Source organism: Polypterus senegalus, chromosome 2 (assembly GCF_016835505.1).
Source record: "Polypterus senegalus isolate Bchr_013 chromosome 2, ASM1683550v1, whole genome shotgun sequence".
NCBI lineage: Eukaryota > Metazoa > Chordata > Cladistia > Polypteriformes > Polypteridae > Polypterus > Polypterus senegalus.
Window position 1 is genome coordinate 148,676,447 of NC_053155.1, and position 26,939 is coordinate 148,703,385.

General features: G+C 36.1%; 1 protein-coding gene and 1 long non-coding RNA gene across 4 annotated transcripts in view; one reads left to right on the plus strand and one right to left on the minus strand.

Annotated features, from left to right (window-relative positions):
- The window catches only part of si:ch211-168k14.2 (phospholipase D1), a 213,282-nt gene that overhangs the window by 11,435 nt on the left and 174,908 nt on the right, over positions 1–26,939 (minus strand). For 2 of the 3 annotated variants that reach the window (XM_039744794.1, XM_039744793.1), the window contains 5 exons: positions 13,726–13,839; positions 10,686–10,796; positions 10,372–10,457; positions 7,656–7,769; positions 2,221–2,270 (listed from right to left, as the gene is read on the minus strand). In XM_039744794.1, coding sequence (XP_039600728.1) covers positions 2,221–2,270; positions 7,656–7,769; positions 10,372–10,457; positions 10,686–10,796; positions 13,726–13,839 — 475 coding nt within the window. The remainder of the gene's footprint in view (positions 1–2,220; positions 2,271–7,655; positions 7,770–10,371; positions 10,458–10,685; positions 10,797–13,725; positions 13,840–26,939) is intronic. The other variant, XM_039744795.1, reaches the window with a different exon arrangement.
- The window catches only part of LOC120523463, a 42,714-nt gene continuing 18,052 nt past the window's right edge, over positions 2,278–26,939 (plus strand). Inside the window, exons 1-2 of the long non-coding RNA XR_005632633.1 lie at positions 2,278–2,410; positions 4,284–4,328. This is a non-coding gene — a long non-coding RNA (uncharacterized LOC120523463). The remainder of the gene's footprint in view (positions 2,411–4,283; positions 4,329–26,939) is intronic.

Here is a 26,939-nt window from a genome sequence, read left to right on the forward strand (position 1 = left end):
CAGCAAGACTAGAGAAGAAGCCTTTTTTTTTCTTTTTATAAATCAAGTTGTAAGATAAATATCTGCCAATTATATACTCATGTGATTTATACTGGATTTTTTTTAATAATTTCTTTGCACTTTGGTATTGACAGTTCCTTCATCACTGCTTAACACTGTGTAAGAGTCCATATACATAGTGCTTCTCCAATTCAGTGTTACTAAAATTGTGCTGTATGAAACTTCAGTTTATAATATACAGAACAGATTTTTACTTTTTGTATCAGCAGGCCCGATTGTACACCAGAAACAGAGTTTAATTTTTGTTTTTGGCTAAAAATTCATATGACTTTTACAAATAAATGTACCACTACCATTAAAATTTGGGCATGATTTTAATCAAGCATATACTCATATATAGTGATAGCAGAGATAATAAATGTGCACATAAGTTAATTGGACAAAATCAGTGAAATTGATGTGAATTAAATCAAATCCATTTATGTGCTAATTATTATAGTAATTTTTCAAATCTGCCTTATTATGAAAGTTTGCGTTACTAAAAGAACAATAAAAGCATGATGCTTACCCAATTGTTTAAGCACAAAATATAACTCATTGCATGTGCGGTCCCTTTTATATTAATTTTTGCAATTTTAAATGAAGGGTGCCGATATTTCTGGAGTTGACTGTATATAATACATATCTACTGTTGTTCCATTTTCTATTTTTATTGACTGTTATATCATATAAACAGGCAAGCTAGTTTAAATTGTTTTCAGATTGCATTATTTATTATTTTGCATTTAAACGACAAAAGACAAAGGTTAAAATGTGTGCTCTTTGTCTCATCTTACAGACTGTGGATAATGCCTAAAGCAACTTAGAGAAGCTGCAGTTAAGTCACTGCCTGCTCATCCCTGCCTAAAACAGATCATTTCTCTAGCATTTAGGCTTTCTTGAAAGAGTACTGGCTGGAGAAACACACATTGATCCGATCGACAGCTAGATAAGATGAGGAACTATCGTCAAATCGGAAAAAGGGTCACAAAGTAAAACTCTAGGAACAAGGGACTCATTAATACAATCCCATTTGCAAGGATTCAAGCATGAAAATATGCACACGCCAATAAAATTCCCTAAGCCCGTAAGAGTAGGACATGTCCTACTTATGGTAGTAGACTAATATTCAGTGTCACACTACTGTGTGGAGGAAGTAAAAACAGATAAAGTAAAAGCATGTTGCTCAGTTTTATATATATATATATATATATATATATATATATATATATATATATATATATATATATATATATATATATATATTGTCAGGGATGCCAGGGGCCATGACCCGGCCGGGACGCCAGGAGGGACCAGAAGAGGGTCAGAGCCCTGCCTGGATCACGTGGGGTTTGCCTTCCGGGTTGCTTTGGGGGCCACGGGTCAAGGGCATGGAAGCCCTTCCCTGTAGGGGCCCGTGGTCACCTTGGAGACTTGTTGCCCCAGCACTTCCACCACACCAGGAAGTGCTGGGGGGAAGACCTTTGGTGTTACCCGGAGGGCTGTCAGGAGGACAGCCGGCACTTCCGCCACGCTGGGGCGTGGCCAACGGAGGAATGCCGGGAACACCTGCTGCTCATCCAGGCACTCTATAAAAGGGGCCGTCCTTCATACATTCGAGGCTAGAGTCGGGTGGAAGGAGGACGAGGCAAGAGGAGCTGTGGAGGCAGCCCGAAGACAAGGCATTGTGGCCAGGACTGTGATTGGTTTGGGGTTTGTGCACGTGACTAGGTCTGAGTGACCACTGGACTGGGTCTTTGTGACCATTATATTAATTGTAAAACTGTAAAATAAACGTGTGGTGGTTTTAAGACAACATGTCCACCTGTCTGTGTCCGGCTAAGTTCACAATATATATATATATATATATATATATATATATATATATATATATATATATATATATATATATATATATATATAAAGGGATGTCTCCTATGGTCTTACAGCAGGAGCAAAAGGCATTAGAGCTTTGCTGCAGAATTAGAAAAATAGAAAGAGCAAAGAGACATCTGAGACTTACTGAAAAATTCTCATTGCGTGTTACAATATGTTTAAACTCCACTTTTTCTACTGCCACTCTTGCTACTTGTCTTTCAGGAAACCATATTTAAATAAATAATATTTATGTTTACACAAAACAGAAACAAACTTCTGAGGACAAGATTAAGGTTTACTTACTCACTCTTTTGAGCCTCTCGATGATTGAATTTTCTCCTCTGCACATTGACCTGAGGATATATAAAAATGAGTGTTTATTTCTGAAGCAGTTGAGGTATCTGCAAATATTTCAGCTTCATTACAGTTTGATCTATGATAGCTCTGCTCAGCAACAGAATGGAAAAGACTACCTGACCTCCATGGACAGCAGGTAATAATTCACATTTTTTGAAAGTTGAAATTACAGAGTAAGCGGCTGATGTGTAGAGACCATGTTTAATTTCTTTCTTGCACTTAAAACCTATTATTCTTTCCTTTCCTTAAAAAAGAAAACAATGTCAAGGATAATAGTTTTTGAGTAAATGAGACAGATAAACCCACACCTTTCTTATTCAGTAGGAACCAACAACAGAAAAAGTATTAAAATTGCAACTTTTCAGTTGTCCTCTTCAGATTTCTGTGCAGTGCATTGCAAAGCTGTATACATTAAAGCTTAAGAAATGACTGATAGATAGCACACTTATTATTTTATTAATGGGAGCTTAGTCAATGAAAATGCATTTGAATAAATGCATTACTTGTAGGGTCAGTGGAATCTCTGCAATAATGGCAAGTGGCATACTGCTCCCCAGTCTCCTAGTATAAGAATGTTCTGTAAAAAAAATAAATCATAAACTCTTCTCAATAATATAAGGTACTGTTAAAATTTTTTACAGCAAGCTCAGTCCTCATGTTCAAATTTTTCCGATTTTTCATTATTTGTTCAGTGCAACTTCTTATTTAGAACAGCATTTATTTATTTTGAGTATGTGAAATTCTCTTTATGCCTGATGCCACTGGCTTTTTTTCCTTGTGGTTTAGGCAGGCCCTTGTACCACACAGTATTTCCAGCAGACGTTTGCTCAGGTGTGCAAACATGTAGCCTGAAACTTTAAGTTCTGCCTCTTGGCCTGAATAATAGACCTCTTTAAGTGATGTTTTGTGACACAATTTAAAAGTTGTGTGAACTTGGCATCATTTTTATGTTTATCATGAGTCATGCAGATTTGATTAGATTAGATAAACTTTATTAATCCCAAAGGCAAATTCACATGAACACAGCAGCAGAAACAGAAAGAACAGAGATAAAGACTCACAGGACAAATAATAGAGCCAATCAATCAATCTACTCTCTATATATAAAATCCTAAACCTAAAAGTGCAACGATTTGTGCAACAATTTTATGCAATTTTTTATGTCACTTTTTTTTCACACTTTAAATTGGGCTTATTTTAAAACCTGCATATATATGTTTGGTATAATTCTTTTCAGAATATATTGACCTTTAATGTGATATTGTTAGATTTTCAGATTCTTATTCCAATTTTAAATTATAAATGAAAAAATACCAAGAACTCACGTCCTGCGAGACGAAACTTTGTGCCAAAGGATTTAACCACAGCCAGGGCAAAAAATAAAAGACAAAGAGTAGGAAAGCTGCTGTACAGGCTTTTAAATGTTTGAAGCGGCGCACGAAATACAGATTACACGGTACAGCAGTAAACCAGTAGCTGATCGAGCAAACGGGAGGAAAAAAACACTGTATTTGTTTCCCAGCGACCGCGTCTCCTTGGTGTGTGTTTAGCACCCCTCTTCACAACGTGAGCGGCAGAGACACAAAGTGGCTGGCACATAAGCGCAGGCTGGGGGGGTTGGTGAGCAAAGTGAGCAGGGGGCGAAAACCCTAGTCAATAAATAAAAAAATAAATGATATTTCTAAATGAATTTAAAGAATACATCAGGAATCACTCAATTGCCTGATAGCCATGAGCACAAAAGACCCCCAGAAGAATGACTCAGTGACTAAAAGTGCTCCAAGACTGTGCCTGCTGGGTGGGATGGAGGGGAGGTGATTTTTTTTATGTACAATATGATTTAGCCCTTTCCCTTCAAACAAAAATTGAACATTTTTAAATAAATTTGAAATTCTGCTTTTTGTGTAGAATAGGTGATATTGACACTGAGATATTTTAATACTGTTCTTTGGTTGTTGTACTGTTTGACAAAATAATATGTTGATAGATCTTCTTGTGATTTTTTATAGCAATTTTATCATCACTGGTGCTGTTTGCCTAACACGTCGTGAAAGGTAACGTCTCTCCTCTGCTCCAATATAGGCCTTGTATGTTCTGCTCTTTAAATGGTTCATAATCTCTATGTCTCACACACACAGACCTCTTGCATGACTTCTCAGGATGGATCTGCCCCTTCTCGCTCTCTTTCTTTCTTTCTTTCTTTCTCTCTCTCCACAGTCCTTGTGGCCCCACTAGAATTTTCACAAAAAACGTCACTGTTTAGGTGTGGGAACATTATTTTTGCTTTTATGAAAAAGATCTACACTTGTATCTGGAAGGTTACCAGTTCAAATCCCTGTTACTGCCAAAAGAGATCCTACTCTGCTGGGCCTTTAAGTAAGACCCTTAAGCAGCCCTTGTTCCAGGGGCGCTGTACAATGGCTAACCCTACTCTCTGACCCCAAGGGGTATGCGAAAACTAAAACATTCCTAATACAAGAAATAAAGAACAAAAAAAAAGTAAATATCTCTTGTTCTTTGATGGATAAGCTATTAAATTATATAACATTTTAGGTATATGTCATGGGTAACGTCAATGTAGTGATGATTTTGTTTGGTACAGCAGTCAGAACTGAAATTAGGCAGACACAGCTTTGAAGATCCCTCAGTAAATCAAATGTCTAAGGATGTAGTGGCACAGCCATAGTCTTATAACCATCAAGTATTCTTGAATTGTCAAGTGTTCATGCCCTCATTTTAACAAAAACAATGACCACACATTGACATGTCAGAGTCTTCTAGTTGCACAACACCACAAGTGACAAAAACACAAGGAAAGGAAGCAAACAAAACTCCCAAAATAAACACAAAAATGGCAAAAGATATGCTGACAGAAATGATTATTATTAAAGAGGAAAGGTTGAAATGACAGTGCTAAAATTTGAGACAAAGAAAGGCATTTATAAGTGTGTCAGAGAACTACAGCTCAGCTAAAGCTTTTTGATGGCTCAGACAAGCACCTCTTCTAGTTCTAGTTCTCATTTCTTTACTTTTTAACAGATGCATCAAAAAACAAACAATCCAATTTGAATTCCTTTGAATTCTTAACTAATTTAAAATAACAAAAGAAGTTTTGAGGTTTGCAGTTTGTAGCAATCCAGCAAGCTATCACTGCTGTCATTGCTTCAAAATGTTAACAGCTTTTTATGTTTTCTAATACATTTCATAAAGCAAGCCAGAAAAATTAAAAGTATGATTCTACTTAATTGCTCATAATAGTAATTTTCTACAACACAGAGTGAACTATTTATTTGTGTATTCTTTTTGCAGCTATGTACAAATTTTTCTTTTTTAAAAATTAAGAAAGACCTTATTAATGTTTAATCAGCGAGAAATAGTTATAGAAATATCCACATATTTATTTTCTAAATAATATAATCATTTCAAAGTTACACTGAATTGCATACATTACTAAGTGAACAATAAGACAAGCAGTACTCGATTTTGTTCAGATCAGTGAGCTCTTCCCATGTCCTTCTGGGAAGCAAAGAAATAAAAATATTTCATATGAAATAATCACTCAATGGTACTGAAATATCCAAATGATTTGGAATTATTCAGGATATTCAAATAATAACTAAAACAACAATAAATTCCAGTTAGATTGTATACTTTTCTAAAATTGTTCCTTGCAAAATTATTTTTTTTCTGATATCAATTGTGTTATGATAAGGTGGGTCAGGATTCTTCCAACCCAATGCAGTGTAAGCTATCACCATACATAATTCACTAGGCAGCAACGCCCCACTGGGTATTATTTCACGTTGAGCTGTTAGAGAATTAGGGAGTCCAAGATGGGCTAATAAATGATCAAAAATTAAGAGTCTAAATAGAAGACATTCCCACATATACCCCTCAGAAGTGTGTGTGCTTCATGATCTCTCTCTGGACCCAATACATTTTAGTCTGAGGTGAGACAGATGAGTGTGCTCTGTAGTTCTGAGTCAACTTTGATCATTTCCTTTCACACAGTCTGAGTTTATTTTATCTAGTGCCAACTTCCATCCATTATCTGAAAATGTAATCAATAGTTCTTATTCCCAATCTTTTTTCAGATTGCCTTGAGATGAGTTCTTCTGTAAACACTAACATGGTCTGGATATATTACTGATGTCTTTCACGGCTAGAAAGTATGTCTGTTGTAGATTTTTGAGGGAAAAGTGTCAAAGATGTCCACGTTTCTTATTGAGAATACACTGACTTCTTTGTAGTAAAAGAATTAAAAAAAAGTTTATATTTCAGGCACAGTGGTCCAAAGGATACAACATACTGTCATTAGAGTAGACTCTTAACATCCTAATGCCGAGTGTATGCAATACATTAAACAGTGCCTACTTTTGAGAGTGTAGTTCTACAAGACTACAGTATGTTGTTGAGGTGCAATTGATAGTACGATCTCAGCCTTCAACTATCTTCTGTGTAGGAACCATAACTGATTTCTGAATTTAAACCAGCACATTTCCACTTTGCTTGAACTAATTAATGGTAATTGGTGTGCAGAGCAAAGTGAGGATTTGTTCAGGATTTTCTTTTCCTTGGTTAGCAATGCCATCCAGATTCAATTCTGTTGAATTCCTTCCATTATTTCATAATACATATAACCCTGCAGCAAAACTGATTGTTAGGCAACGTTATGTTCTCTCTGTACTTTTGGTCTCTGAAGGATTAATTATTTTTACCCATTTATTATTAATAAACAAATAATAATAGTAATAATAATAATTGTGTCCATTTTCTTAAAGAAAGGATATTAATTAATCCTTTAATCAATCCTAACATACTGGAATGCACTAGGAAATAGATAAATTGTTTTGAAGAATTTACCTTAAATAAAAGGTTAAGTGTCTGCATGTCTATCTGTGTGTCCGTCCAGTTGTTACGTCTTGGTCATTCTAACAGATGGTACAACACAAACATTATCAGTAGGAAAATGTTTGCATTTGTCATTTCAATAGATGACACTTCATAAACATTAACAACACTGCTTTTACGAATTCCAAATCCCCAAAAGGATATAACAGAGACAAATGTATTGCATGGTGCATCGAAAGTGTTAATGCTGAGGTCTATGTTGATTGCTTAGATTTCATCCCATGTTAGATGGGCAGCATAGCTAGTATTAATTAATTAAAATAATCTTAATTATCACAGTGAATGTAAAATGAAGACATAGTCACGTAATTTGGCCTTGTAAAATTCCATCAGGTTGTGAAAGATATTTTCAATAGCTCTTTAAATTGTTGGGTATCAATGTAAAATGCTATTAGAGAACATGATATGTAGGAGTATTCATAGAAAATGTGTGTTTATTTGTTTTTATAAGCATATTATAATTACAGTACCTGTAATTAAAATGCATTACAGCCTTGATAGCTTGTCCTCCACCTGTCGAGATATCTCCCTCAAAACCAGGCAATAGTGGCAACACGACATAAACACGGAACCTCTTCTTTTCTCTGTAAACATATTCACAGTTAATGAAACTCATTGTCTTTTAATAGTTTTATTACTTTTTTTTCTGGGCTTCCACTTCTAAAAACATTTTTATCCTTATGTTCACAGTAATGGAAAATACATTTGAATATACATCTTCTATATCCTGCAAATAAAGATTGTGTAAATTTGAATATTTTGTCTCTTTGTTTTACATTTATAGAATGCTAGCTACATAAAATATTATTATCTAAGTCACTTTTTCTAAGTATGTTAAAGCTCATATAGGAGGTTATAACTCAGGTAATGAGGATGGTGATGTTAATTTTTTAAATATCATGATATCTTTGTTTGCAACATAAAGTGTTGAGATATTATAGTGAATATTTAAATTTGAGGCTTACTAAAATTGGTAGCATGGAAGCAGAGCAGGTAGTGTTCTCTTCACTGGAGTGTCTTCTGTGTAAAGTCTGCAGGTTCTCTCATTTCTTTGGGAACTGAGATTTCCTCTCACAGCGTAAAGACATTAATGTGGGTTTTTGGCAAACCTGAACTGGCCAGTGTGGTGGAATGTACACTATTTGTGAGAGCAGCCCCCAGTACACAGTTCATTCCGGGCCCTACTCCTCACCTTGACACAGTCATAAAAAGCAGATCCACAAAAATAATGAATGGGTAAATGTCTTCATAAATTATCCAAATCAATATTAAAATGGAAATTTGAACACAGTTTTACCGTGTATATCTCTCTATTATAAAAAAAAAATCTTGGGGAAGCAGAGTAGGGAGACGAGATGTGATCTTCTCAGAAGACAATTTGAAGTCCCACGAGAGACACTTTAACTTGCTCCCAGCTCTTAAAACAATGACTAGCGACAAGCAAAACACGCAGCTCGCAGCAGATGATCCGACCACTTCTCCTTGTGTGCATTCAGCCACCCTAAACACCCCTCTTCATAACACGAGCAGCAGAGACACGAAGTGGCAAAAAGGACAGCGGCTGTACAGGCTTTAAAATAATGGACGGGCAGTTTGACAACAGCTGCCTCCACTTCACAACGCGAGTAGCGTTATACGTCCTGCGAGAAAGAGATTTAACCACACCCAGGGCCGGAAATAAAGGACAAGTATTGTTTTTACAAAAGTTTTTAAAGTAAAAATGAAAATAATGCATATGTAACAATTCCCATGAAAATAACAATCTCTTTAAATTGTATATTGGGTAAACCAAACACTGGGGTGGGCGAGCGAAGCGAGCAGGGAGCGGAGCCCCCTAGTTACACTCACCTAAAGGATTATTAGGAACACCTGTTCAATTTCTCATTAATGCAATTATCTAATCATCCAATCACATGGCAGTTGCTTCAATGCATCTAGGGGTGTGGTCCTGGTCAAGACAATCTCCTGAACTCCAAACTGAATGTCAGAATGGGAAAGAAAGGTGATTTAAGCAATTTTGAGCGTGGCATGGTTGTTGGTGCCAGATGGGCCAGTCTGTGTATTTCACAATCTGCTCAGCTACTGGGATTTTCACGCACAACCATTTCTAGGGTTTACAAGGAATGGTGTGAAAAGGGAAAAACATCCAGTATGCGGCAGTCCTGTGGGCGAAAATGTCTTGTTGATGCTAGAGGTCAGAGGAGAATGGGCCGACTGATTCAAGCTGATAGAAGAGCAACTTTGACTGAAATAACCACTTGTTACAATAGAGGTATGCAGCAAAGCAGTTGTGAAGCCACAACACACTACAACATGGGCTACAACAGCAGAAGACCCCACCGGGTACCACTCATCTCCACTACAAATAGGAAAAAGAGGCTACAATTTGCACAAGCTCACCAAAATTGGACAGTTTAAGACTGGAAAAATGTTGCCTGGTCTGATGAGTCTCGATTTCTAGTTGAGACATTCAAATGGTAGAGTCAGAATTTGGCATAAACAGAATGAGAACATGGATCCATCATGCCTTGTTACCACTGTGCAGGTTGGTGGTGGTTGTGTAATGGTGTGGGGGTATGTTTTCTTGGCACACTTTAGGCCACTTAGTGCCAATTGGGCATTGTTTAAATGCCACGGGCTACCTGAGCATTGTTTCTGACCATGTCCATCCCTTCATGACCACCATGTACCCATCCTCTGATGGCTACTTCCAGCAGGATAATGCACCATGTCACAAAGCTCGAATCATTTCAAATTGGTTTCTTGAACATGACAATGAGTTCACTGTACTAAAATGGCCCCCACAGTCACCAGATTTCAACCCAATAGAGCATCTTTGGGATGTGGTGGAACGGGAGCTTCGTGCCCTGGATGTGCATTCCACAAATCTCCATCAACTGCAAGATGCTATCCTATCAATATGGGCCAACATTTCTAAAGAATGCTTTCAGCACCTTGTTGAATCAATGCCACGTAGAATTAAGGCAGTTCTGAAGGCGAAAGGGGGTCAAACACCGTATTAGTATGGCGTTCCTAATAATCCTTTAGGTGAGTGTATATTGATGTATTAAAGTTGGATGTATAATAAATACTGTATAATACCGATATGTACTGTAGATAGAAGTAGATTGTTAGGTGATCTTTATAGGACCACAATGCACTTCAATATTTTCAGAAATTTTGCACCTGTATGCTTGCAGGATCCTTTCAACGAGTACATCTCCAATGCCATTATGAATTGTTTTATCTGCACAACTGATGAAAAACTGATTCTGTAATTACAGACATTTTAAGTTACTGATCATTTAAATACTGTGTTAGTCACACAACATAAAATAAACAAATATGATCATACTGAACACAGATACATAAAATGCATTATTCAGAACAAAAGAAATGGAAATTCACATTTTAAAAGGTAATCTTTTTGCACACACTCAATATGCCTTTTCAACATTTCCATCTGTAAAGTATCATAGACATTTTCATGGCTGGCTCACCTCTATGTAAATAAAATACTTGCTCTTCTTAATAGCTGAGATATATGCTAGGTGTATCGATTCCTCATGTGTTTTTGTGCCAACTGACCACTGACCAACTGACCTTAGCACCTAAAGGAAATGAAGAAAAAGCAGAGAAATCAAACCTCTGTATCCTGTAGTTCAGACAAGCTTTGGTTAAAAAAATAACACAAAAAGAAATGAAGATGTTTAAATAGTGTTAATTGCTTGACTCTGTGCCTACAGTATACAGAGCTACCCAGAAAAGCTTGTAAAACATTTCCTGTTAAATTTCTAAGATTTTTTAATAGATTAGCTTGGAAAACTAGATGTATATGCTGCACTCCTCATTTTTCTATAACTTCAAATCCCTCAGCCAGCGAAAAACAAGAGCAACAATCTCATATTTGTACCATTCTGACTCCTGCACTTGCAGCTACTTCTTCACCTCTTTAATTATGTCACCATCCCATGAAGGAATACTGGGTCACAGAGGAAAAAAAAATTAGGGACACAATGAAGAAAAAAAGGTATATTTCGTGATTAAAACTTCTACTACTACTACTGACTTCTTCTAACCCACAGGCATTTAATAACATAGCATGGGAAAGGTGTTATATAAATAAAATGTAATATTATTGTTATTATTATTATAACAGCCTGTTTAAAAGTACACCTGCTCATGCACTAGCAAACTGATTGTTTAGAGTCGCTGCAACAGCAAGCAGAGCATGTTAAATTAACAACAGAATGAGCTGCAGACTGTTTCTGTTAATGCTGACTCGTTATATAGTGTTGCAAACCTTTCGAGGAAAATACAACTCCACATTCAGTGCATTTACATGCACACAGATAACAGAGTTCAGCTCCTAGCTCCTTAATAATCCACATTTACATGTGCAAGTAAACTTTAAACGTTTGTCAAAGTGTTCCAGAAACTGCATAAAAAAGAGTTAAACATCAGCAGCCACAGAGAATCAGAAAATAAGCATGACACCTGCAATAATTTTCTTGTATTTTTTAATATGTTTAGTCAAATTGCATTCTGTAAATTCTTTTCTACCTGGCTGTGTGACTGAGCACAGGGCCCATTTACACATAATTCTTGCCTTACACCCAGTGCTGCTGGAATAATAATAACACAGGTATGTTTACAGGTGAGATATGCATTAGGTTACTCGTTACTTTAAAAAGAAATCAGACTACTTAACTCACATTGCTTCAAACATGTTTACCCTACTACTCTCGAGATTCTGCTACTTAGCTTGGTGCTGTAGCTCATCAACACAAATTTAGCTATTTTTGAAATACTGAGACAGACTATTTCAGCCAGAAGAAGGAATAATTATGTAACGGCACAGACAAGTTACATCAGCCAGCAATGAGTCATCGAAGAGTGAGCTGGCATTACATTACCAGTGGCTTTTCCAACTAGGTAGTCCTTTTAAGGACAGCGAGCCACCTCAAAGAACCATGTAAAGAGAAGAGCATCCATCCATTGTGGCACTCAGCACCGATGCTTCAATACAATCACCTGACCATTTTCCCCTGAAAATGTATTTTGTGGATGTTTCTACCCATGGGCAGGGTTGCCAGGTCATGAAAATACTTCCAGCCCAGTGAATAGCTCTGTTGACAACCTTATTGGAGCTTAGGGGGGGTATATTTTGATGCTGTTAGCAACAGAGAGATATTCTAAGTTTTACATCGTACATTAGCTTTATTAAAAAAAAAAAATGACACTGGCATTTTAAATAGTATGGAAGTGGTCTGGACTAGCTCTTCTTCTGTTTCTTGAACCAGCTTTATCAAACAATGTACGTGCAATTCAAGAAACAATCCTCAATGGGAGACCATGCCTTTGCAGATCTCAGTAATGTGTTAGTATCGCTAGTCACACTAACCCCCACATACCTGAGGGTGTGAGATGCTGGTTCACTTATCCTTAGGCCTACTGTAGTTCCATCTGGGCTACTGGGCATGCTGGGCAGCAAGTGTTTTATAAACCTTTTTCTCAACCTTCATGGTTTCTATTTTATACCAATATTTTCAAGTTTTCTTTGAATGTCATGCACCGTCTCTTATCTCCTGATGGTATGCATCTCATTACAGTTTTAGAATTTCTCTGGTCCAAGAGGCATCATGAAATCCTGCAATTGGTTCAGGCTGTTTCTTGGTTAAATCTGCTCTTTGGCAATTCAGTTGTTAAGTGAGTAATTTGGGAAGTGCCCTCATAGATTTTTGTAGGCTCCACTAAACTGTTTCTGCGAAACTTGTGCTGTGTCCTTCTGGGTTTCATCTTCATAAATTACAATTGATAGAATGATGGTATTACAGAGACTGATCTTTATTTTGGTGTCAATTAGAGATGATCAAATCAAATGTAGAAGTGCTGACATTAACAACTGTTTGCAAGTTCAGCAGTTGACATCAGCCTTGGGGTTATTTGAAGTGCTGGGTGTTCTTGAAAATGTAAGACAATGCTTTAGGGAAAGTTTGCTTAGCTATTGCCCTAGATAGCCCTTGATAATGTGTGTGTGTTTTCTCATCTATTTCCCCAGAAGTAACAGGGTTTGTTAAAATGGGTGCAGCCTCGATCCAAAGAGACACACCTTAGGTAACCATATAACTTTCCTCTTCAGAGAAGATGATTTTTATCTGTGTGAAATGGTAAGTCCCTTTTTTTAGAGTAAATTTAGAGCACTCACCTCATCCTAGGCAGTGTGAGGCACTATATAATAAGGAGGATAGGAGTTGTATTCAGAGTAACACATTTCAAAAGAACACTTATCAAAGTTTAACTAAGACAAGAAAAGTAATTTGGTGCACCAGCCTAAATAATAATAGCCTTCTTTGTTTCATCACAGAGTATCTCCAGAGGTTTCAATATATTGGAGAATATTCACACAAGCATATCTTTGAATAACATTGTATGACTGAAATAAAATCCTAGCTTCATAAATCCTTTGGAGTAAGCATTTAAATATACCCAATAAAAAGGCACGATTCTTAGTGATTTCCATCATAAGTAAATAGTTACCTGCACGCTTGCTTGGGTGGACTTGCTGATCTCAAGGGGAAAGGCCAATGGGGCAGAAAGACTCTTCGGCAGCAGAAAAGGATGACCTGCTGCTCCAGAGCGCTTTTTTGCCAGCTGCAGGCAAAGACATCTCAATTATTATTTTTTAAAATGCTATTGTAAAATTAGAAAAATAAATTAAATCAAGCATCTTATTTTTCATCAATAACACACCTCAAAATGAACTAAAGTAAAATCAAACACAATATTACATTGGAAAAGAATTATTTAAAAATCATTCTATGAGGTACATTTTTAAATGTATTTGACACAGTATGAAGTCCTTTAGTTTAAAATCTAATTGAACTATTTACTTTATGAAATAGTCAGAATATTTGTAATTGATACATTTTATTAAATATTTATTTTAAGCACTGGAGATTGGGTTTACCTTAAAACTCAGTATAGCAATATCAATGTCCATTCTTAGCTACAATTATGCATGCTGTACTTTAGCTGTTTTTCTAGGATAAACCATGTTCCAGTACAATGAAGAGCTCACTTAAATTAAAAAAAAAAAAAACTATAAAATACCACAAGTGAAAAAGGCTAAGGCTAATTTGTCAATCAGGAAAATGAGTAATTTTGCATTTATTTCCGAAATTATTTCAATTGTATATTTCTTGGTTGCAGAGAAAGTCATTTTCCTTAAACAGCTAATCAAGTCTATTCATTTATCTTTTGTCCCGGGTCCTATTTTCCCCGTAGATTTTCTTTTTTTAATTATTTTGTGAATGTGCATTACACCCAGTCAGGAATTAAATATTAGCAATGTATTTCATTAAAAATGGTCTTGAACAGATTAAATTACTAAACAATCAAAGAAAAAAAGGCCTCTAATTGCTTTAAAAAGGGAGCAGAAAGCCAGCTGTATTAGAGAATTATAGCTGTGGTGTCCCGAGCAGAAGCTGCTGCTGGCTAACTGCAGGGGGTGCTAAGTCACAGCTTATTCAGTTCATTCAACTCAAAGTGAAATGCACACTTTTAACAATCAAGTTACATTTAATCACAGATACAGATTTACCCAGATGAGCCATTTTTAAGAATTCACAGACAAAATGACGCAAATGACTTTTTATAGCTGTTGTAAGAATTAAAATGAATTGCTGAATTCCACTCTTGATAATAATTTAAACTTGAGAAAATTACATTTGTGCTTTAATCTCTAGCACACACTGCAATAAAAGAAAACCCTATTGTCAATGAACAGAGTATGTAAGAACTGGTCCACTGATAATAATAGCACTAACTAAAAAAATGAGCATATATTTAAGATATTATCTGAAAAATGTAATGGCACTGAAGTAATGTTCACTTAAAAGATTTAATGGTGCACTTAAATAATGATAATAAAGTAAGAAGCTCAATGGCTAATGGTCATCTTACATTTTTTATATTTGCACATGATGAATATGTGACAGTTGTCCTTTCTAAACAAACTTTACATTTGCCACAGCACAGATTTAGCCTGAGGCTCCCATGATTGTTTACTTAATGCTTATATGTGGGCAAAGAGAAGTCAAAATCTGACATTTTGGGTTTATACAAGAAAAGTTCATTCACTAGGGCTACATGGTAATGCAGTGGACAGAGCTGCAACCTCCTGAATATGAATCCAGCATTCTGTGTTTTCATTTCATGCATGATTGTTCATTGCTTGGAATTTGTGCTTTAACTTTGTTAGTGTGGATTAACTTTTGGAAACTCTGGTTTGCTGGTAAATGTCAAAAATAGGGAAAATATGGAGTTTTAACTGGCATCTCTAAATTTGCCCGATATGACTCTGAGGTGGGTGTGCATGAGTGTGCTCTACATTGGGCTTGTAGTTCGTCCGAGAGTTCAGTACCTTTTCCATGCCTGGCACTGTCAGGATAGACTCTGGACACCTTAGCCTTGATTCGGGTTAATTAGGCTTGAGAATATTATATTAAATTTTACTAATTGACTTAAAAATAAATTATGATAATTAAATATGAATCTAATTATTGATTGCTGGCCGGGTCAGCCTGCATGTCAGCTTGTACCCCCATCTTTTCCCAAGGTGCTGCTGTTACTTTCCACATCACAAAGATATTAGTGTTAATTTAACTGGAAATTGCATTTGGCACACTGGCAGTGAATGTGGCTGTGGAAGTGAGCATGGCTAATCCCTGTTTAACACGTGATGGTGCCAGGGTAGACTCTGACTATTCCCTCAACAATATAAGAAAATGCGTGGACAAAAAAGTACTTCTCAATTACCCATGGATCATGACTAACAGTTGAATAACAGTTGATTGAACACTTTTTGTGTTTTTGTAAGCATTTTTTATAATTATTTTGCAACTTTAATTTCCTGTTTTCTGGATTATACTCATACAAATAGTGGGATGTGCATAGTGACTGGCAGTGTACATGTGCTGGAATGTAACATCATGTGCTAGATTCCTCCGTATGAATGTACCCATATTCAGATTTTTTTTTCCTCTTCAGCCCATCTACATTGCATATTGTTCCTTAAGCTGTTTTTTTCTACTTGAATTATTTGTGCTTTGATTTTTGGATACTGTTTATTGTGACCAGAAGGAATTATTCATGTTCAAGGGCATGTCAAATTAAGAAGGAATAAAAGGTCTGGGGGTCAAAAATGTTTTAGCATAACCAGGAAAAAGGATAGTAGATACACATGCTGAAGTTCATTACCAGAGCACAAAAAACAAAAATGCAAGACAAAATAAGAAACCATAGATTTAGTTCCTAACAATAAATAAAATCCTAATTAGTTGAATCCTAACTATAAACTGATTTCACAAACTGCTATTTGTTTTTTATTTGAATCCAAAAACTTGGGCATCAAGGGCTGTGATCATTTTCATTTACACCGTGTAAATGTCATGATGGCTGGAGGGGTGTCCCTGTGGGGTGGGGTGGTTGGCTTTCAGCCAGAAAAGAAGTCTACAATGGAAGGACAATGGAGGTGTCTGCGTCCCAAAGTTATATTCCCCTTATACGCAAGGTGGCAGCATCCCACTGGTGGGGCACCCACAATAATATCCACAGGGCAGGCTAGGAACAGTAGTCCTATGGACAGCTCTGTTGGGGTTCTTGGGTGCCATGAGGTGCAGCTATAAGGCATCAGTATTACCCCTTTTAAATAGACTTCCACCTAACCCGGAACTGCTTCCAGTGTGCAATGATGTGGCACCGGAAGTACTTCTGGTTCTGGTATAAAAGAAGCTGAGCTTCCTATAAGGGTGAGATTCGGGAAGAATGTGGACAAGATTTCAAGGGAGGTGTGGAAGAAGGTTGTTGTGATATATTATTGTGTAAAAGAATTGAATGAACGATGGAGGTAAAGAATAAATAAAATATTTTATTTGAATCCAGGACTGTGCTGTGTGGGTGTGTCTGAGGAGGTTTGGGGTGCTGTTCCACCACCTACTGGTCACAACCATCAAGAAAGGATGTAATGATAAAATGTAAAGGCCAGTCTTGAGAGTATAAACAGCTCATAGAAATGAAAAACAAGATGACTATATATATGAATAAACAAAGTAATGTCATTTAACAAAATGCATACAAGTATTACCCAAATCAGAGTTGTGCAGTCTATGTTATAACACTGTCTAAGCTACTTACTTTAGGCAGACACTCACATTTGAACATATAGGTCAGGCAGCCAAAACAAGACTTTGAAGAGCTCAGTTTTAGTTTCTCCTTCTAGCGTAACCTTAGGGAATACCAGGGTTTACATGACATGAGTTTGCTAAGGACACTATAGGGTGGTAATTGTCCAGTAGGAAGGGAAAAGACAAAAGGCACCAGGGAATAAACAAACAAAGGAAGAGGAAAAATTCATAGTCAGATGCAAAACAAAAATTCTGCGAACCAGAACGATTAACAAATAACAAACCAAAACTCACAACACAAAATTTGTGCTCCACCTAAAAAAGTTTATAAATAAAGAAGTCTAATGCTGTCTGAGGATTCTTACTTCTAACTTACACTAATGTGAGTTTAGTTCTTTTGTTTTATTCACCCATGGTGAGGATATCAGAATAAGATATTGTTGTTAGATATATATAGCTTCCATTAATTATTGTGAGGAAACGAAAGGACCAGGGGCCTCATGCATAACGGCATGCGTAGAATTCATACTAAAACAACACACTAAAAGTGGAAATGTGCGTATGCACTAAAAAATCCAGATGCATAAATCTGTGTGTTCACCAACTTCCACGTTCTTCCGCTACACAAATCCCAGTCAGCATGAAAAGTAACGCACATGCACATGCCTAATGCCCCACCCAAACTCCTCCCAGAATTACACCTCTTTGAATATGCAAATCAATATAAATAGTCCTTAAGCTCAGCGTTCTGTGAAAAGGCAATGGCAAAAGCACAGGGGAAAATAGAAGAATTCCAGCGAATACCAAGTGGAGTCAAGGAAAAACATACTATTTGTTGGTTTAAATAGTGGTATAAACAACAAAAGGAAGTTGATCGAGTGACATAGGTGTCAGAGAAACACACAAAAGCTCAAGTTCACAAAGTCGTACAGTACCTGAAATAAAAGAAGAAGTTGTCAGATATCAAAGTCGCCGTAAAAAGGCGAGTCGTAGCCCACCGTTTGAGTGTCATATGAAAGCTTATTAGGGTACAGAGAAAAGAAAAAAATAGGGACACAGTGAGAAAAAAAGCTTGAAATGTCAATTTTAATCTCGAAATTTCCACTTTAATCACGTAGTTTATTTTGTCATTAAAGTAGAGCATTATAAACTTCATCTTTAAATCATTTAATTTACTAGTTTCTCAGTTCCCATTGTAACTAAAGTAGCACATTAAATACTTTCTTTTTTATGTGTTCTTCTATGTGTTCTTCTGTGTGTGTGAATCACTACATGCTTTGTAAAAGGGCTTTCTCTTCCTCCGACAGGACACAGAATCCATTACATTCGTGATATTACAGCTCTCTGAATAATTAAAATACTGAGATGTATACCTGATATCATTTTAATGATGACAGGAGTTAAAGCATGTTATTAAACATGGGAACATGGTGGCGCAGTGATACTGACGAGCCGGCACCCTGTCCAGAGATTATTCCTGCCTCCCGCAAGATGCTTGCTGCGCCGTGCATGACCTTCAATGAAATAACTTATTGCAGTAGTACTGTCTCTCTCAAATGTACTAACCTACAATTCCTGTCCTTCCTTGTCTTTCTCCAAGGAACCAATCGCTACACAATCAGCTCTGTAATAGATGTTAAGCCATCTGTAAGCTTAGAAACTAATAAACAATATGCGGTTGATTTCAGTGTATTTATAAAGCCGTGTCAGGGATGTGCATCTAAAAAAGAAAGGGAAACCACACTGGAACAAAAGCACTGCTTTGCAAAACTGAGCAGAGAACTTGCATAAGCCAGGGTTTTAGCTAGTGTGAAAATGTGCGTGGCTTTATGCCAAGTTTAGGTTTTATACATTGCGATTCAAGCGTGGAAACGGGCTTGCGCAACATTTTTGTGCATATATACCGTTTATACATGAGATCTCAGGAGATGATATATGTAGGGAAAAGATCAGTGGAAGCCAGATGTCAAAATGATAATGATCCAAACTAAATATGTAACCAGAAACCAAAGGGCAATACATTAATTAAAAGTATAGCTCAAAGGGAAAGTCAAAAGATCCAGATAAACCAGCATTTATATTTTAGGTCTAGGTGTAAGTCCCTCAGGGGTCCATTGAGATATTTGGTGTGAAGACTGATTATCTTGAATATACCTTTTTTTACCTTTCCTTGCCATTATTGTTTACCTTTTGTTTAGTATAAATACATTCTTTATTTGTGAAGGTTCTTCACATGCCTGTGACTTCTCAAACAAGAGGTTTATGGTTATTCTCTCTCTCTTGGTAACCATACCTGGGTATCATGTCTGTTCATTGCAAAGTATGCACTCTCATATTAGTCAATTTAACGTTGGTTAAGAAATACATAACATACAAACAGAATTGCTAAGACTCTAAACAGAGACATTTGATTAGCAGAACTAGATATTTACAATGTTTGAGGTAATGACTAAAAATATTTGGTACTCTCTGATGCCCTATATTTTGTGACAGATGCCTGCTGCATAACTAGAACTGTTTATCAAGCAAATTTTGTATATGATGTGCATTAAGAAATTAGGCCATCAAAAACATTTAATAAACTTAACTTTCACCATCACTTTTATTATCCCGGTGATGGTCACGGTTAAAGGAACTGGACAGATTGTCCACCATAATCTTCCTGATGTTTTCCAGGAACCAACAGGCCAGTTGAGGAATATAATTCTACTAGTGTTTCCTGGATCTGGTCCTAGGTTTTTTTCTCAGTGGGCCATGCCCTGTAACCTATTGATGGGAGGTGCCCAGTGGATATCCTAACTCCATGACCAAATTACCACCATTGGCTTCTCCCAATCAGAAAAAGAAGAGGGTCTATGCGGAGGTCCTCAGGCATCGATGAGTTCCTCACCCTATTAGGGAAACTGAGTCAAGCAACCCTGTGCTGCTATTTTGCCAATTACACTTGTAATCTAATTCTTCTGGTCACTACCCTGAGCATGTAGCAGTATATGAAAATGGGAATGTAAGCTGACCAGTATGTTAAAGGTTTTTACTTCCTTCTTCAAGAACACAGTCCAATACATTGCTTGTAAAACTGCTGCCTCTGCAAAGACTCATGAAGAAGCCCCCAAAGTACTTGAACTCCTGCAATACGTTTGGAGCAGCTTCTCAAACCTTACCTGAAAAGAACAAGCCTCTTGCCACTCATTTTAAGGAGAGTATCATGAACTAAGCTTTGAATGTGCAAATTTTATTCACACTCCATGATCACCACATGCGGTATAGATTACTGTTAGGATTCTTTACATTTTAAACATTTATTTCTCTATAGAAAAAATTTTCTTCCAACTTCTGAAGGTGGTTTTGGGAAGTTTTAAGCCACGGACATTTAAGTCACTTTTAATTTTCATTCCTAGTAGTGTATCTCAAAGTCATTTTTTATTTTCATTTTGTTGGATGTTTACTACATCACCATTTGTTTTTTTTTGTGGGCTCCACCACTTTGTGATGCCATTGTCTAGACATTAAAGATCGTTCCTAGGGGAATGGCACCAGAGGCTAGTTGACGTTACATCACAAACATGACTGTATAAAAGCTGTTATCAAATAATTAGCTTCACCCAAGACTACTGATAACTAAAGTGTATAGTGCATGTAATTTTGTGTATACAGGTATTTAACACTTTTGAAATTCCTCTTCGACTCAGTGTTCAGGCTCTGGTGTCAGTTATTTTGAATTCTTGGTTAACTATTTTAGGTCTGTTTAAAATTCTAAATCTAAGTTTTCTACTAGAAGAACAATTACAATTTAATGAGGCCAAGGTGACACTATCATCTACAATCCAGAGAAATGAAACTGGAAAACTAATTTTTAATAATTTAAAAAACTAAGTTTTTTGGAAAACTGGATGGTCTTCCAGTTTGGGCTAGGTCTTGTGTATGAAAATCATGAATAGAAAGGATGCACACTTGGTCGAGCCAAATGTTTGAATGAACTTGACTTAACTTCAACACAGTTTTGTGTATAAAAATCGTAGGAACTGAATGACAAGCAGAATCAACGTTTGAATATTGCTACACATGTAAGGGCCTCTTCCATATTTTTCAATCTCTGACACAATCTCCAGCTTTTTCCCCACCAGAGCCAGTTTCTACCACCAAGATCTACTATGCCCAGTTCTATCATACTCTTCCATCTCACTATCATCCTTCCCCTTGTGAGTGGTGAACCTCATGGTAGCTTGAAGTGGATATTTTGGAATTAGCCCAACTGGACTAGCTGCATCACTTAAATGGATTGCATATACAAATGAGAGTGCTTGCTTTAAAAGTGAATCATAAACAGCTAACAGTATTACAATCGGTGGTAGTTTTTGTTTCAACGCTTCATTGTACAATTGGATTACAATTACATCCTTTGGATTACAGTTTTCTCTGGATTTATGTTCTTGTCCTGTGCCCACTTGCTCATGTGATTTTGTCTGGGTTGGAAAACTTCTTCATCTGGGAGCTCTCCCAACTTCAAAGAATCTTCACATACTTCAGCATCATAGTAGGACAAAAGTTTACGTAACTTTCAGGTGGCTGTTAACAGGGGAATTCATTTCATAACTACATCACCATTTTCCGCGTCTGCAAAACTGGATTGGGTCGTAAGTGTTTATTATTTTGTGCTTAGTGTTTTGTTGGATTTCTTCTGAATCTTTAATGTTATTCATTTTTGTCCTTTACTACCACAAATATACACACAAATGTATTATATGAGGCAAAACTTTGTAAAAAGTTGCTGTTCACTAAAGAATTCATAATACAATAATTACAATATGTAAACTACATACTTAATCTGGGCGGCACCACACATTTTTGTCTCAGCAGAAAGCCTCAAACATATGATTTGATTACACATAGATTATTCTATTTCATGTTTCTTGTAACTTTTTGCATCTTATTTAGTACAATAAACTTAGAATATACAGTAATCATGGGCTCAAAACTTATTCATAGATTTTCACATTTGTGGGAGTCTTGCAACCCTATCCCCTTCAAATCACAAGGAATTACTGTATTTATCACTGTAGATATGTTTGATAACAACAAAAGCTTCTCACTACTCACTTGACTCAAATATTAAGTTTCAAACTAAGCATAAAGTTGTTACATATTTCTGAAAATAAAAAATCAAAAGTAATTTTGTAAAATACAGAATTAATCGCTGCAGATATTTTTTCATAACTTAATTGCAGAAGCTACTTCATTATCCTCTGTATTCAGTACTTGAGCATTAATCAGCAATAGCCGGATTTGAAGACAAGTGGAAAATCAAATGTATTTTCTCTTCTTATGCAAAATCCAAGAAGTGGAAGAGACAAAAGCATCATGTAGGGCTTTGGCAGAAGTCTGGTAAACATACCTGTGCAGCTTTAAAAAGTCAACAGAGTGACAGTGGTGGCATGCATAAATTTGAGCTACCATCTCTTTTATGAGGTTCTCACATCTTTGGCATCATTTTTAAATTCTTTGTTGATGGCAGTGTGTTATGTCACACTCTTCACAGTTTCTTGGGTCATTATGAGCTGCCTTTCTCCTTTCTAACTACAGGCTAGTGGTTGCAATGCACTGAACTGCACAGATAACTACATCCATTAAACCTCTAATTGTCATTTATATGTTGGGCATCAGTCAGATCTCTTTCCAGACATGATACAGCCACTGAAGATGCATTTTTATGCCAGGTGTAAATGTAATCCAGCTAAGCTGTATATGAATATAATTTATACACAAAATGCATTTTCAAAGGGGTCTTTGAGAAAACTGACTGTCATTGAAGGCAACATGTCTTTAATATAGATTAAGCAATCTGCTTTAAAATTATAACTTTGACATCCATGCTGTAACTTAATTTTAGTGATTTAAGTATTTTGCTGCTATGTATGATTATTTTCTTTGTTCTTACAGCCATCTTATGGTATCTGTGGCCCCTGGATATGAACCATTGCTTTAGACCATTTTGTAATGGGTAACCTTATAAGGAGCACATATCTCCAGATAACATACAGTATGTCTAAGAATCAGACATGCATATACTGTAAGCTCCCCATATGCTAAGATCACGGTACTTGGAGTAGATTTACTGTACAACAAAAAAATAGATAAAAAAAATAAAAAAACAGAGATCTGCAGAAGCTCTTAAAAAAGGGGATTCAGGATATCCATGGAGAATGAAAGGAACAAAGGTCTTGGAATTCAACACTACATGTCCATATTTGCTTTAGTCATTCTTGGGTTCTGTGATTCACATGGCTTCACTCTGGTAGATCTCAGAACTACAGCCCATATCAACCAAGCGGCAGTTTCACTGACACTTTGTATGTCAGGCCATGGTAGATTGAGGTGCTCGAGCTTGAAACAACAAGGGCTTTGACTGAACCAAGAACATGGAAATACATAATATTCAGCTGCTTAGATCTAGTCATCCCAGATCTTGGATTGTATACCTGACAGCTTTTGGTGTTGGACTGATTTGATGGTTAAGCCATTATAGTAAAAGGGTGGATGATGTGACCGGGCATTGAGTTTACAATATCTATGTGTATTTTTACTTTAGTAGTACTACTGTTTTGTATGTTTTATATTTTAAAGATTACAATGCTTGTAAAGCTAGGCAATAAGTGACTGAGTGAGTACATTGTTTTTCCTTACAAAATATTTAATTACAAGAGAAAGCTTTGGCCCTTATTTTATCTATTATTTTCTACTGCTACTGTAATTCACAATAAAAAGGAATGGCTGAGCTGAATAATTGTAAGTGTGCCAGTACATTAAATCTGTATGAATTCTTATTTTCATGCTTTTACATGTTGCTGAGTTTTTTTACATCCAAAGTAACCGTGCACTCTTGACGCATAATGCCACTCAAGCAGAAATACTTAAATCTGGTGCTCATTTATGACCAATGAAGTTTATTTGTGTCTCTGGTGATATCACTTGCTGCTTGCTCAGAGAGTATATCATTGTGATAATAAAGATAAAACATACAAAAGAAAGGCAAAGGACTGAAACTTTCTATTTGAGTTTTGTAACATTGCTAAACTTTAAGAAAAAGGCATCAAAAGAAAAATATTCTCTATAGCATGAAATCAATGACATTGCTCTCAGGCACATGCCACTTTGTTAGTGAATCTGTGGCACAAGAAATCCCTGCAATCAATAATTTCAGTTTTATCATTAAAAAAAATATTTACAAGCCATATGTCAGTTATGACAAACAGTCATGGGCAGTGTGTACAGTATTTCTGCAATGAATTCCTAATTGATTACTGTTTTTGAAGTTATTGTTACATTGTACATAGAGCAGTTTCATCGGAACTTTAAATCTGTTTTAGAAATCTTTTAATTTCAATCCAGGTTAGTCAAATAACCTAGTAAAAAAGTGTAAGGACACAAATTGACAAGTACCATGATGAGCGTGGGAGTTATTTACATTTATCTAAAGGTAAAACCAGGATTTGTTGTTTTTCATGAACTAATATTATAGTCAATTGCTGTTTTTTAATGTACAGTATGCCAGATGCACTGTTGATCACATTGTGTGTTTCTGTATTTAAAATAATCAATGAAGAGACCGATTATACATAAAAGTACCTTTGTTTTGAAACATTGATTGCTTTTTAGTCTGTTTGTGTTTTAATTTAAATTATCTAAAAGAACCAACACATAAACATTGAAAAAATTATTTCCTGATAGTGGAAGCAGTGAAAGTTTAATTTACTACTGCAGTAAATTTCCTTTCGCTTAATTGACACATCCACTTTATTGTATTTCTAATCCAATGATGTAACAATCGAACAATTGCCAGTTTTATCAATGTAATTTTGTGGTGGCCAAACCTTGTTTCAATAAAAAAACTTACTTCTGTACACAGATTGATTTCTTTGTCAAATTATTTGCAGCATATTAACATTTATTATTAAGCTTATTACTACTTTTCTTTCTTTCTACTCTTTTAGGTGGCATGGAGCCCTTAATGCTGGATACAGAGTTCATATGCAATTACTGCATTGGTGGATTTTGCAAATTTTCCACATTTGTAATTAATTTAGATTTTTTTGGCATTGTCTTATTGTTGGCTCTTACATATGGTGGAATACCTTATCACTGTGGATATGGTGGGTTCCCCGGTATGAGGTTATTAAGTACATAAGGGTGGAATTGTCAAGGTTTCATCAAGCATCAAGCACATGCTGCCTAAGCCATCGCAAAAAGCTTCAGAGACTTTCCTGTACAGACCTCGCGGTTCAGAAACAGTTTCATCCCAAGAACTTTAAATGCACTCAATCAATTGCTCCTTGTAGAACTGTCTTTACTTATAAGTACAATCACCTCACTGTAAACTTGCACTACAGTTATAATATTGCACAACCTGCGCCACTTTATAAAGCTCATATTTACATATGATGACAATATCATTATTAAGATGAAATGCAGCAAAATATGTTGATTATATTATACAGGTAAAAATTTAATTTCATTTAAATATTCTGTATTGTTAATGATTAAACATGTGAGGACATGGTGCCGCAGCACTAGCAAGTTGTGAGTGCTGGCGTGACACTGGAAGGATAGACGGACAGAATAATTAAACACGTACTATGAAGATATTTCAATGTTCCTTAAAAGTTTTGAAGAATCATCGTTGTAAGCTTACAGATGGCTTAACGTCTATTACTGAGCTGATTGTGTGGCGATTGGGTATTTGGGTAAAGAAAAGTAAGGACAGGAATTGGAGGTTAGTACGTTTGAAAGAGACAGCACTGGTACAATAAATTATTTCATCGAAGGTCACGCATGGCGCAGCAGCATCTTCTGTGAGACATGAACAATCACTATGCCATTGTGTTCCCATGTTTAATAACATGCTTTTATTCCAATCATTATGAAAATTGTATCACCTATACATCTCAGTATTTTAATTATTCAGAGAGCTGTAATATCATGAATGTAATGGATTCTGTGTCTTGTCGGAGAAAGAGAAAGAACGGAAGCACGTAGTGATTCACACACATAGAGCACATAGAAGATCAAATAAAAATCAAAGCATTTAACGTGCTACTTTAGTTACGATGGGATTTGAGAAACTAGTAAATTAAATGATTTTAAGATGAAGTTTATGATGTTCTACTTTAATGACAAAATAAACTACATGATTAAAGTGGAAATTTCATGATTAAAGTTGACATTTCGTGCTTTTTTCCCACTGTGTGCTTATTTTTTTTCTCTGTACCCTAATAAGCTTTCATATGACACTCAGACAGTGGGCTACAACTCGCCTTTTCACAGTTACTTTGATATGTGACTTCTTTTTTATTTTGGCACTGTGAGACTTTGTGAACTTGAGCTTTCTCCGACACGCTATGTCACTCAATCAACTTCCTTTTGTTGATTATACCACTGTTTAAACCAACAAATAGTATGTTTTTCCTTTGCCTCCACTTGGTGTTTGCTGAAATTCTTATATTTTCCCCCATGCTTTTCCCATTGTCTTTTCACAGAACAATGAGCTTAAGGGTGATTTATATTGATTTGCAT